Source organism: Chaetodon auriga, chromosome 12, assembly GCF_051107435.1.
Source record: "Chaetodon auriga isolate fChaAug3 chromosome 12, fChaAug3.hap1, whole genome shotgun sequence".
Taxonomy (NCBI): Eukaryota; Metazoa; Chordata; class Actinopteri; order Chaetodontiformes; family Chaetodontidae; genus Chaetodon; species Chaetodon auriga.
In genome coordinates this window covers 515,990-531,104 of record NC_135085.1, presented here as the reverse complement: position 1 = coordinate 531,104, position 15,115 = coordinate 515,990, and the positions used below count along the sequence as shown (strand labels likewise).

Genomic DNA, 15,115 nt, shown 5'->3' with positions numbered 1-15,115 from the left:
TAACATAATAGAAGAATTAAAAGTTTAAAAGAAATCAATTAAAAGCCAAATTAAAAAGGTGAGTCTTGAGCCTCCTTTTAAAAACATCAACAGTCTCTGCAGTCCTGATGCTCTCCGGCAGGCTATTCCATAGTCGAGGGCCATAATGGCTGAATGCAGCCTCCCCGTGGGTTTTTGTATTAACTCTAGGAATAATTAAAAGTCCAGTGCCGGAGGACCTCAGGACCTGCGAGGGTTGATATGATAAAAGCAGGTCAGATAAATAAGAGGGCCCAAGACCATTAAGACATTTAAAAACTAATAAAAGAACCTTAAAATGGATCCTGAAACACATGGGGAGCCAATGCAGCGATTTTAAAATTGGTGTAATGTGCTCCCGCCCTCTGGTCTTCGTCAGCACACGTGCGGCTGAGTTCTGTAATAACTGCAGATTAGAGATGGTCTTTTTGGGGAGACCAGAGAGCAGGGCATTACAGTAGTCTAAACGACAGGAGATAAAAGCATGCATCAGCACCTCCGTGTTAGCTTGAGAGAGAAAAGGGCGGACTCTGGCTATATTCTTAAGATGATAAAAACCTATTTTTGTTACATTTTTAATATGTGGGATAAAATTCAGCTCAGAGTCAAAAATGACGCCCAGGTTCTTTACACATTGTTTTGGCTTAAAATCTTGTAGTTTTGGTAAAAGTTTCTCTCTCTTGCCTTCAGGACCAATAACTAAGACCTCTGTTTTGTCCTGGTTGAGCTGTAGGAAATTATCTGCCATCCATGATTTTATATCTAAAATACAGTTAAAAAGAGCATCAATTGGCCCTGTGTCATCAGGAGACACGGCAATGTAAAGCTGTGTATCATCTGCGTAGCTATGGAAGCTGATGCCGTGTCTCCTGATGACGTCCCCAAGGGGAAGCATATATAGATTAAAAAGAATTGGACCTAAAATTGACCCTTGGGGCACCCCACAATTAAAGGCAAAAGTAATGGTACAGGTGTGTTAAAAACTAAATTCTGTTGGGGTAAAAGACTGGATCTGATAATATCGATTTTACCTCTGAAGTGGTCAAATAACCTGCACAAGGCGACGAACAAGGAATCTAGGACTAGAGAAATGGCTGGAAAGTCTGGCAAGGACCATAGACAATCTGGCAGCGAGGCGAAGCCACCATGCTGCTTAAGAGCAGGTGAAAATTAGCGAGACGAGCCTCAGGTGCGCTGTCTGCCTGCAGCACCACCAGGCCACACCTCCAGTGCCAACACAGGAGGAGAAAAACAAGGAAAATGTGAGCACAAGCAATAACAATAAATAACAAAGAAAACCAACTCATAACAATGTCTGAGTTAATGGTAACAGTAAAAAGTGGAATGAGATATTTGGAAAATGAGAGTGAAACATTGTAATAAAAGTGTGAGCAAAACGTACATTTCTGGAAATACTGCAATGTCCTCTGCTGATAAACAACCAAAATGTAACATTTTTATTTGCTTTTGCTATATTTTTAAGAGTAGCATTAATTTCTATGTATAACAAAAGTCGCAATTCTTTGTGGTGGATGATTTGAAAAAAAAACAAACAAAAAAAAAACCCTACCTCAACAATTCCCTCAGCAACTTCAACTTCAAGTTGGAACAGATGTCGGACAAGCCCCTGCTCAGCACACCACTTCCACAATTTCCTCTCAGAAAACCCCCCTATCATTCCATATTGGAGAATAATGTAGCAGCGATATCATCAAAGACATCCCATTTACTCTTTTTTTCTGTTATAAAATCTGCATATTTGTGCAAAGACATTTTGGGTCATAGCTCATACATCTCACGTTAACAGCTCATACATCCGACTTCTTGTTCTTCTGATTGCAACTTTCAGGGCACACCAAAATAATCAATGCAAAATTGAGAAAGGAGACTCCAAACACGTATTTTAATCCTTGATTTCCATTTATAAGGACATCAAAGAAAATCAGATGAGTCTTTTTTTCATTTTCCGCTTTTTAACAAAACGAAAAAAGAAAAATTTATTGTTTTCCATTTTTTGTTTTCCTGTTTGTAAATGGTAATCGGGAAACAGCTTGTTCCTCTATTTTGGTTTTCTTAACCCTCCTGTTGTCTTCTTTTTCTGTTAACTACCTTTGTCTTCCCGGTCAAAATTGACCATTCCCTTCTAGCTGATTATAAATCTATGAACATATATATATTATTGCCTAATGTTGTGTTTCATCTTTTTATCAACTCAAATTCTTGTGAACAATACCAGTTTTGAACTTCCATTTGCTATTTATGGCCTGACATTGACCTGCCACGCCCACCCACTCACATGCTCATTTGTGGTCAATGAGCATTATATTGTTTATATATTCAATTAGATTAGACATATTGTGCTATTTTTCACAGATTACGCAGTTTCAGTGTCTAACAAGGACGTCTGTTTTGAAACCATTGAAAAGTTTTAGATAGTGCCACAAAATACCATGCTCCCAATCAAAACTGACTCGTATGATTTATATACTAGAAAACAAAAACATATGAACAAAATCAAGCCCAAGCAAATAACAAATCTTATTCTCTGTTTCTCTGGGTCCATTGAAAAAATGACAAGCAAAAGAAGATAATTACAAAAAATCTGCACAATCTATCACGTCACATGTTTTCATGTACATGTTGTGTGTTGTGATTTTGACATGTGCCTTGTAAATTTGTGAATAGATGCACTATATTTGTGGCACACAAGGCTGGTTTTGACATCTCTTGGTGCACACAGTTTGCACCTCTTCCTCTTCCTGGTGGCTCTTGCTTCTGATGCTTGAACATCTCTCACTCTCTTGTGTCCCGCTCATCAAAATGCAACACCCAGGACAGTGAAAAGTCTTCAGTGGCATTGTGGCTCGAAAGATTGCAGACTCGGACAGAATCAAGATACCCACGTAGGCTTGAATGTCCATTCGGTCCTCCTCCCAGGCATCTTTGTACACCCATCTCTCCTCCAAGTTTGCCATGTTCATGACTATTGTTTGGATATTCTCTGTAAGGAACAGTTCGAAGCAGGACTTTACGTCATCTACCCAGGATATGGCATACCTTGACCCTTGAGTCTTCTTGATGACATTTTCTGCTGACAGCCAACCTCTCCTCTCAGGTGGGGATGAACACCAGGACAAAGTCCCATTCTTTGACTTGAATGTAAACACAGCAGGAGCATCCTCTTCATCGCTGGATTGTTCCCCATCAGTGGTCTCTTCGTCTGGATCATATTCTGTGTCATCCTCATCTTCTGACACCTCTTCTTCAAAAGCATCTTCAATGTCCTTCCCTTTTCCTTCCTCATCAGTGTCATGGTCAAAGAAATACCTGAAGCAGCCATCGTGCTGCCACAGAAATGAATTTCGACAGACACACACCTCTATTTCATGCACTAATTCTAATCTTACCCTTTCATTTTTAATGACCGGTCATTTCTGACTGGGAAGACCAAGGGTGTACATAACTGCAAAGACAACGGGAGGGTTAACTCAAAAGAAATTCCAATGGATGCCAAGTACACGGACTGGATACCTGGTTAACATAAATGGGAGTTTTCATGTGAATTTACCTGACATACAACCCTGATTCCAAAAATCTGGGAAACTGTGTAAAATGTTTAAAAAAAAAAAAAAAGTGACAGAAGCTTTACAAAGTGTTTCTGAGCCCGTGTAGTAATATACTTTATACAATCATACAATGCAACCTCGTCCAATCCTTGCTTGTGAAAGCCTGAGCCTTACCTGATCATGACACTATCACCTGTTACCAGTCAACCTGTACACCCGTGGAATGTTCTAAACAGCATTCCACAACTTTCCCAGTCTTTGGTTTGCCTTGTCCCCACTTTTTTAAAATGTGTTGCTGACATCAAATTCAGAATAAGCATATATTAAGAAAAATCAATGAAGTTTATAAGGTAAAACATTGCATATATTGTCTTTACTGTTTTCAACTGAATATACTGTCTGTATATATTTATATATGTACATGCCTGTGTGTGTATGCATGTATACACTGTATAAACTATGTTAATAACATAATGTGCTTTTTTTCATTTTAGTGCTGCTCAGTCTCGCCCTGAAATGGGGGCCATGGAGAATTATATCTGTGTCTCTCACTGCTGCCCTCATCAGACTGTCATCATCCCTTCTAGGAGCAGACTTCTTTTTTACTCCCTCCACCAGCGCATCTTGGAACTGTGAATCACCACTTTCCACGTGTGTCACCTGCTGTTCACTGGACCTCCCTTCTACAAGCTACCACCTTGCACATTCAAATAAGTTCCTTTTTACCCAATTCCCTGTCTGCGTGTCTGCTCAAGTCCTATTCCCAGCCGAACCATAACAATCACAGAGTCAAGTACTTATCCATTAAATGATAGCAAAAACAGTCAAACTCTATGCCCCAAGTAATGCTACAGTAACTTGAATTGTTTGATGAGAGCATTCCACTGCCAGAGGCAGAACATGTCATGTGCCCCAGAGGAGACTGGGCCTTGAGTTGAGTCAAGCCTGCCACTGCTGTAGAGAACTGAGAGAGGTAAATAAAGGAGAGGCCAAGAGAGATGCAACAGTGGTAAGGTTAATACACAGGAAATAAACAGACATAGAAAGCCAATGTTTCCCAGACATTTCCAAGAGGTTGAGCATATAGAATTGTGAGTACACATCTACAGTTAGGTCCATACTAATTTGGACATTGGCATGATTTCTGTTATTTTGGCTCTGCAGTCCAGACCGATTTAAATCAATAATGAATATCATCACTTCAGGTACTTAAGTTTTTCACCTTAAGTTTTTGAATTTGAAGACCAAGTAACAAAACACCAAAGCTAAACACCATACTACAGCTGAAAGTCTGTATTGGTGGTGTTGCACTGAGCTGCATTAGATACAGAGATGCTTCTAATGTTCTGCCGTTGTTGAGTTTTAGCAGAGTTTACAGGGCCCAAAGTGCCAGGCTCAGACAGATGAGGCAGGGGGCGGAAAGCAGTTTAAACTGTTTTAATGAACAATGAGCAATGAATGAGTTCAGGGGAGTCTATTGTACTGAGTTGGAGTGTTGGTAGATCCAATTTCCTCATGAGAGTAGACAGACTAATCTGAGATCTTCCTTGAGAGCTGAGTGTGGACAGAACAGGTGTGGGCTAGGCACCTGAGCACAATGGGGAAAATACAACAGTGCAAAAAGCAGGCAAGACAAAATACTGACAAGAATACTTAATACAATCTTCAGGCCTGGTTGTTACCATGCAACAAGGCAGACGATACGAAGAATACTGGTTGTAATCCGGGTGCTTATATACTGAGTGAGCAGGTGGGTCTTAATTGATGATTGCCTGTAGGTGTGTTCAGGGTGCTGGTCCCAACCAGCCAGCCACGCCCTGTGGCAACACAGACACAGCATAGACTGACAGGGGAGAGACAAACAGGAGACACCAGGAAGGGGAAACACTGGAGCACAGAGGGGAAAAAGGAGACTGTAGATCTCTACAGCCCTCCAATGTATGCAAATAGGGAGGCCAAAAAAATTAGAAGCACCTCTCAATATATTACAACATACAACACCACCTTTAAATATGACCTAGGTAAAAAATATAATTGCACTTACACATTTGTGAACGTCAAAAAAAAGAACATTATGAACTTCATAAAAGTAGAATTTATGGCAGAACTGTTGAATTGAATTACATTAGTTTGTACAGGTGTACACAATAAAGTGCCCAGTGAGTGTACAATGTTCTTGAAGTGAGGAAGTTTCATTCTCCTGGTATTGTAATGAACTGGCCTCTTTGTCACGAAATCCAGGAAGAGACAAAAGGGGGAAGGTGGACATATAGGGACATGGGAGGACGGGACTGAAGGTGCATTGAGATGGGAGGAATGAGAGTATTGATTGTTTTGGAGGATACAGAGAGCTATGTCTGACAATTACATACCTTGTTGCTTTTTGGTTCCTTTGTGGATAACTGCCTTGCTAGGTCATTAAAGTCAATCTCCCATGTACTCTCTGTGGTTGTGAGTGCCACATGTCAGCTCTCCAACAGAAAAATATGAAAGTTAATTAGCTATCTGCAGTTAGCATTTTTAGGCTTACTGTGATCACATTTATGCTGCTGATCTTATCACTCATCACTAATGCACAAAACAAACAAAGAATATATGTCATAACTGAATTGACGATGGAACAACTTTGCAAGGTACAAGCTGCCTTGTTATCTAGTTCAGTTAGCTACTATTGTAATCAGGCGATGGATACAGTCACAACTAAATGTTGCTCACTTTAACAACAAATCTGATAACCAAGGACAAACTTTGTGTGCCAACAAACACCATTAACTACAATTTAATTTGAGGTAAATGAAGGCCAGCTGATAGCTGCTTATGGTAGCTAGTGAAGTATTGCTCATGTTAGCTAACTGCAATTAGAACCTAAGAATCTGAGAGGTTAGCTAATGCATTGAAATGTAAAAACAAAAAAACAAAAACAAAAAAACCCAACAGTAATTTAACCAACTTACCAGTGAGCATGCTTGGGAAACAAAAAATGAATGGAGTACAGTGTTGAAACTATTCAGCATTTGAAACCATCATATGCCCTACAACACAGTTCCAACAGAATGGCAATGGTGTAACTATCTTTTTCAATGGTGCTGTTTAGAGTTATTCCAAGGTGCAAACCCTTTGTAAAGTGCTGGAACAGCCTGAGAATGTGACGGGAGCTGTGCTGATATCTCCCATTACAAACTGAATATCTGTCTTTTTAGTTTGTCTTCTGCTTAATAGCTAAACTTGCCATTAATTTTTTTCATCTATTTTATCATTATTTTTGCTTAATTTATAATACATTTTGAACTGAATTAATTAATTGTTTGAGCTGTAAAATACTAAAAGTATAAAAATATATATAAAAAACAAATCAAGAGCAAGGTATTATCTTCAAATGTTTAGTGCAACTAACAGAATATTATATGTTTACAATTATATAAAACAGAGAAGAGCAGCACATCTTGACAATTCGTGCACACCAATCATGTTGAATAATTTTGTATAGATCAAGTAATGGTTTCAGAACAACATGGCAGCAGTTCCTTTTGAGCTAATGACAACTGTAGGAACAGTCAGAAGCAAGCAACATGAGATGTTCTGACACTGTCAACACCAAAGGAACTCAGAGTCCTTACAGACTGCAGAGTCTGAATTTACCTCTGGACTTAAGGTACACCTGGACATTTCAGAAATAATCCCTCTTTTAAGAGTTGATGGTTTGTGGACACTAAATAATCATTGAAAAATTATTTCAGCAGAATTTGTAGTCTTCCATTGTATGTTTTATTTAGAATTAATTATACCATGAGTTATTTACCATGTATCCTTAATTGGATCAATTATGATGCTCAATTATATTGGAAGTAACAATACATATTTGTGAAATCATGGACAAAATAAGAGAAACACCTTGCAATAATGTAATTTAAAACTTCATCTTAAAAAATACCACAAGATGAATCAATAGTCTGTGACAGTCTCAATAAAAATTGAGTACTCAGGTTTATCTTTTTTTGTAGAGCTTTTGTACCTGATTGAATTTCATTGTCAGGTGTTGTAGTTATTTTGTCCAGCCTCTAGGTTTATGTACATAAAGGTAAATATATTTGGAAAAAACTCCTGCACACTGTCCCAAAGACTATTTGGACACCACACCCGCCTGTCACTGTCAATGTGCCAAGATGGTAGTCTAGTGTGATTTGATGGAAGTTTAGCAAAAGGACTACAAGTGTTTACATGACTGTGAAACTTTTTTCATTACTGAGGGCCAATCTTTAGAAAAACTGAAACACAATTTTACAGGTTAATTAGCTTAGAGTAATTAGCTGGTATTGCTAGTAAATTACAAATTATTGGGAAAATGGACATGTTCAGTTGGCATGGTTGGTAAATACCTAATCATTTAAGTGTTCAGGAAATGATTGTAGCAGTAACATGATAACTGGAAAAGCCTAGCTCTGGGGAGTTTATAAGCAGCCATTAATGTCTGTGGGCTCTGTGAACTTTCTCCTTGTCCCTGTAATTCCCCTCCCACTTCCTCATAGTTAAAATACCAAATTAGTAAGGCCTGCTTCAGACTACAAGATTTTTTTGTCTTCAACGATTGTCACCGTGTCAGATTTAACAGTCTCACTGTCAGAAACGGCAGGGTCTTGGTCGGAGCAGGCTTGGTTGTGTTGGCTGCATCAAACAGGCTACTTTGCCCTCAGATCTGGAGTTAGAAATGATAAACACATTCCCGCAGTTAGGTCCAGGGATAATGTTATGACAGCACAGCCTGCTACTCGCTGGGCTGAAGTGCCTCCGCTCTTTCTTGCCACGTTTGTCTCTCGGTCCTCCACCCTCGAGGAAATGTCACAGTCAGGGGTACTGTTGCCGCAGCTCAACGCACTTTTCCTCTGTTTTGCTGTCCCACCTGACGGCAGCAACCTCAGCATCCCTCCTCTCCGTCGTCACCTGATTGGTCAACAGGAACACGTCGTGGGAGATGTCACACTACAAGAGTCAAGACAAGAAATTCTGACATGCTATACTTTGTGTCAGGGTGTCGTACACACAGGTTTTTAAGCATGTCACACTTGTTATGACCCTGGGTCACGTGGTTTGTGGTGTGTGTGTGTGTGTGTGTGTGTGTGTGTGTGTTCATTTTGGTTCTCTCTCTCCTCCCCTTCAGTGAATGTGTGTTGCAGGTGGAGTCCTGGGATTGGAGGGTTTGAATCTGACTGAAGCCAGCAGATTGGACGGCCAATCACCAGAGGCTACTTAAACTCCGGCTGACAGCAATCGCCCCTTCTCTCCTTTCCCACTCCTAAGACAATGAACCAGCAGTTCCGGCCTGTAAATTTGTTGTGACTCGATGCAATAGCAAGCAAGAGTGAGAAGCCCTTTTTTGTTTTATTCCCTTTTTCTCTTGTTTATGAGTTAGGAGCCTAGGTTAGTTTTCTTGTTGTTTATTTGTTTTCTTTGATTAGGGAAGGTCAGGGCTCAAAAGTGAGGTTTTGTTTGTTATTTTGGGCATAGGTCATCTCTGCATACGATTAAAGCTACATTTATTTTGGACTTATTCTGTGCTGCCGATCTTTCTTGGGAGTGGAAAGGCGGGAGCATCACACACCATGTTATGCCTGGTCCTACCCTAGACCGAGGGACATAACACACTACACGAGTAAAGATGACCAAGTGTCGTTCACGATCAGCCTGGATGCCAGTACTTAGTCGGCCACGACAAAATCAGGCTTAAATTGGGCTACAAATTCAGATTCTTTTTCAAGAAATTATTGGGAAAAGTTCCGGGAAATTAGAGGTATCAGACCTGGAGAAAAAATCCTTATCATTAAAGTAGTATCATTTAGTTTCAAGTGACACTAAAGGTATGCATATTGCATACAGTGCTGTCACAGTATACAATTACAGGCAACTGTCTGCATTGTCGGTGCAATTCATGGGCATGGACAATAAATCAGATTTATTGACTAACCAACATTATGGATCTCTTGCTGACCTAAATGTTCTTACATCATGATTTTCAATAAAGAAATTGCCTGAATCCCATAGAATTGAACTGATAACAGCTACAATGACCAGTTACATCTATCCAGAAGTTCAACCAACCAATCAGCCCACAATTCCACCATTAACTAATAATACTGTAATTAATCAAGACAAAGGATATCAGAACACACAAAATAAGATATTGTACACATGTGTAATGGAAAAATAATTATCTTTACATTTACTGTTTTTGAGGTCTGCTTATTGTCACATCCAATAACACAACCTCAGAAAGTCCAGCTTTAAACAGATTCATCCTGGGAATGAGCAGATGAAAAAGGGAGGCAATGTACTGTACACAAGAATATATATCAGAAAGGTGCAATAAAAAGAACATGTATATAGAAGTAACCTCTGCATTTGCAGTCAATGGTGTTTGGGGGCAGTGAAAAAACAAATACTCCAACATGTTAGGCCACCAAACCTGTGCACACTGCAGCCACCTGAGTCATTTAGGTCACACACTGGACAGTTTGTTAATGGTCTTTGTGTTTGGTGTGAAATCTCTCCAACAAGGCTCTCAAGATGTTCCCTGGGATCTGCTGGTGCTGGTCTATCAGAGACTGGACTGCCTGCTGCACCTGCAGAGCAAAAACAAATAGTCAGCAGCATGACATATCAATGATTGTTTTGTGTGGAACAACTCACCTTATTGCAAACATCCTACACTCAAATTTAATCACAATAGTTCAAAGTCAAAGTCGGCTTTATTGTCAATTTCTTCACATGTACCAGACATGGTGGTGGGGGGGGGGCTGAACACATTGTATGCGGGGTGGCTTGCATCGCTCACAATTGTGGTCGCTTTGCAGGTGAGGTGGGTGGTGTATATGCCTTCTAGGGAGGGGAGTGAGGCACCAATGATCCTTCCAGCTGTGTTCACTATGCACTGTAGGGCTTTCCTGCTGTAGTCAGTGCAGCTCCCGCCCCACACAGTGATGCAGCTGGAAAGGGAATGCTCTCAGTGGTGCCACGGTAGAATGTGCTCATAATGGGTGGTGGAGCCCGAGCCCGCTTCAGTTTGCGCAGGAAGTAGAGGCACCGCTGGGCTTTCTTCGCCAGTGATGTGGTGTTGGTGGTCCAGGAGAGGTCCTAACTGATGTGCACCCCGAGGAATTTGGTGCTGCTCACTCTGTCCACAGCAGCACCACTGATGGTTAGTGGTGGGTGTTGGATGTGGTCTCTCTGGAAGTCGACAACAATCTCCTTGGTCTTGCTGACATTCAGCAGGAGGTTGTTTTTTCTGCACCACGTGGTCAGAAGGTTACCCCCTTCCTGTTGTGAGTCTCATCACCCTTGGTGACGAGACCCACCAGAGTTGTGTCATCCGCAAACTTCACTATGTGATTGGTGCTGTAGGTTGTTGTGCAGTCGTGTCATCTTAAAGAGTTCATAATACCTTATTACCCCACTCGAACACTGCGTTCCCAGAATGCAGGCCTACTTATGGCTCCTAAAGTCTTTAAAAGTAGAACAGGAGCCAGAGCATTTAGCTATCAAGCTCCTCTCCTGTGGAACCATTTTCCAGTTTTTGTCCGGGAGGCAGACACTGTCTCTGCATTTAAGAGTAGGCTTAAAACTTTCCTTTTTGATAAAGCTTATAGTTAGGGCTGGTTCAGGCTTGTCCTGGACTTAGAATTAGCCTGTCGGGGGACCTCCAAAGTTACACCAAGCTCCTCTGTCCTTCTCTCCCTCTCCATCTGCACGTTTTCATGTCCTACCACGGCGTGTTACTAACTTAGCTCCTTCCCCAGAGTCTCTGTGCTTTGTCATCTCGCAGGTTCCCATGGATAGTGGGTAGTGTAGCCAGTTACAGAGGGAGGTGCTGAGCCCCAATTTGTCAGGTTTGCAGATGAGTTGTTGTTGTATTATGGCATTGAATGCTGAACTAAAGTCTATGCGAACTGGTAGGGGTCCAGGTTGGGGGAGGGGTGGATTTTATGTGTGACATGACTAGCCGTTCGAAGCACTTCATGATGTTTGGTGTCAGTGGCACAGGGCGGTAGTCATTGAAGCAGGATGGAGCAACTTTCTTTGGCACAGGTATGATGATGACGATGGCGGCCTTGAAACATGATGGAACAACGGCTTGCCTCAAAGAAGTGTTAAAGATGTCTACGAAGACATCCGTAAACTCTTCTGCGCAGTCCTTCAGCACACGACCAGGGATGTTGTCTGGACCTATTGCCTTGCGGATGTTGATAGCGGAGAGTGTCCTCTTCATGCTGGCGGCAGACAGACACAGAGTCTGATCGTGGGGAGGGGGTGGGATCTTCTGTGGGCGTGTGTTGTTTTGTGCTTCAAAGCGTGCAAATAAGCTATTCAGGTTGTTGAGCAGAGAGGTGTTGCTCTCGCAGCTCTGTGGTGCGGGCTTGTAGTGCATGATGGCCTGAATGCCCTGCCATAGGCTCTGTGCGTCTCTGTCTTTGAAGTGGGAGGCTATCTTGTGTGTGTAGTCCTGTTTTGTGTTCCTGATGCTGTGGGACAGGTTGGCTCTCGCTGTTCTCAGGTTGGAGAGGCAAATAAAGAGATTGCTAATCTTAAGGAAGACATCCGAAGGCTCTCCGAAGAGCTGAAGAAAAAAGACTTACTTCTATCCAGCTACAGGAATATGGCCTTCAGCATGTCCAGGCGGATTACCTCATCCTCCACGGCCCTCCAGGACACAGTTGTGTGGGATCTCACCTACAAGCAGCCATCCTGCTCTCTGCAGCCTTCCTCCTGCTTAACTCCCAAGCTGTCCTGGTCTGAGGTGGTGATCTGCGGCCGCAAGAAGGACCTGGACAGGGCCACTGCGCCTCCTCGGCTGGCTCTCTCCAACCGGTTTGGCGCTCTGTCTGCCGACTCCCCGGCGCATCCTCCTGTTGCTCCGGTGGTCACCACGCCTGACCTCCTACCCGAGAAAGACATCCACCCACGCCACAGAGGCCAGCGGCTCTCGGGCAGGTCTTGTGCCACCACGCCAGCCGCCCTCCCCGATGACGGCGTCTGCTGGCACCACAGGCTCTTTTTCACAGGAGGCTAGCAGAGCTCGGGTGGCCCGCCACCCTACTGTGGAGCCGGAGCATCAGCTGTCATCGCAGGCGGTGGCGTCCGCCTCTCGCCGTCAGATCCTAAGGGAGGCTGTGTGTCGATGTGCCGGAGGCTTGTACGACCCTGAGCCGGCAGTTGGTCATCCTCTCAGGGCCAGGGCCGTTCCATCTTGCCGTTCACCCCACTCTCAGTCGGTGACCCCGCATCCAGCACAGGCGGACGAGGCCGGGCGACCCCAGTCTTCCTCGGGAAGCCCACCCGCACCTTCTACATCTCCATGTCCTCTTTTCCCTCCTGATACACTCATCGGTGACTCCATCACCAGGAATATTCGCTTTGCCAAAGCCATCACCCGGGTGCCACAGTCCCGGTCATACTGGATAAACTGTTGTTCTTCTTCATCGCTCTCTCGCTTCTCTCATCACTTCCACGCACAGTCTCAAGAGTCGTGGTCCATGTTGGGACTAACGACACAACCCGACGGGAGTCAGAGTTGACCAAAAACGATTTTAAGCTTCTCTTTGACATTTTAAAGGGCTGTGGAAAGGCTGTTTTTATCTCTGGTCCAATACCGACACTCGGTCGTGGAGCTGGCCATTTCAGCAGGCTCCTCGGCCTGAATTCCTGGCTGGAGTCTGCATGCAAGATGAATGAAAGAGGGTTTGTTGACAATTTTAATTTATTTTGGGACCATTCCTCTCTTTTTTCCAGGGACAGAATCCACCCGAACAAACAGGGCAGCCGGATGCTGTTGGCTAACTTTCAGTATGTTTCACAACACCGATCACGTGACTGATTGTTTACACCACACACGCCATCTTACTCTACGCCACAGCCTGTTGATCCCCATGACACCTCCCCCTACCGGTCTCTCCTGCACACAGAACCAACTCACCCGCTCTCATTCCGTCACTCATCTCTCACCACAGAACTACAGTGAAACGCCCATTATCAGACCCCTCAGTTGTAAACCACTGTAACTTAATCAAAATCCCTCTGCTTTCTTTGCCACCATCTGCCCCTGTTTTTAATCCTGTTAACTTTGGCCTTTTAAATATTAGATCCTTGAATAGCAAAACCTTTACATGCCATGATTTTATTACTTCAAATGATTTAGACTTTTTATTTTAACAGAGACTTGGCTAACCCAAGGTGACTATAGTCCTCTCATAGAAGCAACCCCCTCTGATTTTACTTACTTCCACCAACTGCAGTTATCAGGCTGCGGAGGGGGGTTGCTGTTATTTATAAGAAAGTTTTTAAGTGCAGACCCATTCCACAGAGCAGTTTTACCTCTTTCGAATATCTTGGTTTTATCTGCAATCCCAAAGACCCACTGTTGGTTTTAATTATCTACAGACCACCAAGGCCAAATAATGCTTTTATCCAACAGTTTGCTGAGTTTATTTCTGGTTTTATAACAAAGTGATGAGAAAATTCTTATTTTGGGTGATTTTAATATACATGTGTGCTGTCCCCCTATGACTTTTAATACCGATTTTATGGACTTATTGGATTCTTTTGACCTAACTAGGGGCTGTAAAGGAACCTACACATGCCAAAGGCCACACACTTGATCTGGTGCTTCATCATGGTCTCAACCTAGACAACCTCACAGCTACAGATATCTGTGTGACGGACCACAAAGCAGTTTTATTTAGTATAGTTTTATCTCTCCCCCATCTTAATCATACTTCACCTGTTCATCGTCGTGTTTTCAATTCCCGGTCTGCCAGCCAGTTTACTGAGCTTTTTGGTGCTGCTTTTAATCCAAATTTTAGCATAGAAGAGCAGGTCTCCTGTTTTAACCACACCTGTCAAAATGTCCTGGACTCTGTCGCCCCTTACAAATTGAAACGCAATAAGGCCACTCCACAACTAAAGGAGTCCACCAATGACTTGAAGCAGGATTGTAGGAGAAAAGAAAGATGTTGGAAGAAGACAGGCCTAGTGGTATTTTATGACATTTGGAAAGTGGCTATGAAGACCTACCAGCGAGCAGTTGTACAGACAAGAGCACAGTTTTTCTCTAACTTAGTTTTAACAAATAAAAACAACCCCAGAATTTTATTTAAGGTTTTTGATGCTGTCACCAATCCCTCCCCGTCCTTTTAATGACGCATCTGAGGGGCTGTGAAGAATTTTTAAACTTTCTTACCAATAAAGTCAATAATTTAAGGAATCAGATTTCCCCCTCAGATTGCATTTTAACTACTAGTAGAAACTCTCACTGTTATTTTAGCAATTTTATTCCAGTCTCCCAGTCATTTTTATATCACAATATAACCAACATGAAATCAGCTACGCACAGTCTTGATGCCTTGCCCACAAAATTTGTTAAAGAGGTTTTAGACACAGATGGACCCAGTATTTTATCCATCATAAATAACTCTTTAACTGAAGGCATTTTTCCAGCCTCTTTTAAACATGCTGTGGCCCAACCTGTTTTAAAGAAACCAAACCTA

The 15,115-nt window shown here is 42.5% G+C and overlaps 1 protein-coding gene across 6 annotated transcripts in view; it reads right to left on the bottom strand.

The window, feature by feature from the left end:
- Positions 1-266: 266 nt before the first annotated feature.
- Positions 267-15,115, bottom strand: part of tmem68 (transmembrane protein 68) — a 65,797-nt gene continuing 50,948 nt past the window's right edge. For 3 of the 6 annotated variants that reach the window (XM_076745930.1, XM_076745931.1, XM_076745932.1), the window contains exon 9: positions 267-10,198. In XM_076745930.1, coding sequence (XP_076602045.1) covers positions 10,094-10,198 — 105 coding nt within the window. In that variant the 3' untranslated portion in view covers positions 267-10,093. The remainder of the gene's footprint in view (positions 10,199-15,115) is intronic. The other 3 variants (XR_013077904.1, XR_013077903.1, XR_013077902.1) reach the window with 2 other exon arrangements.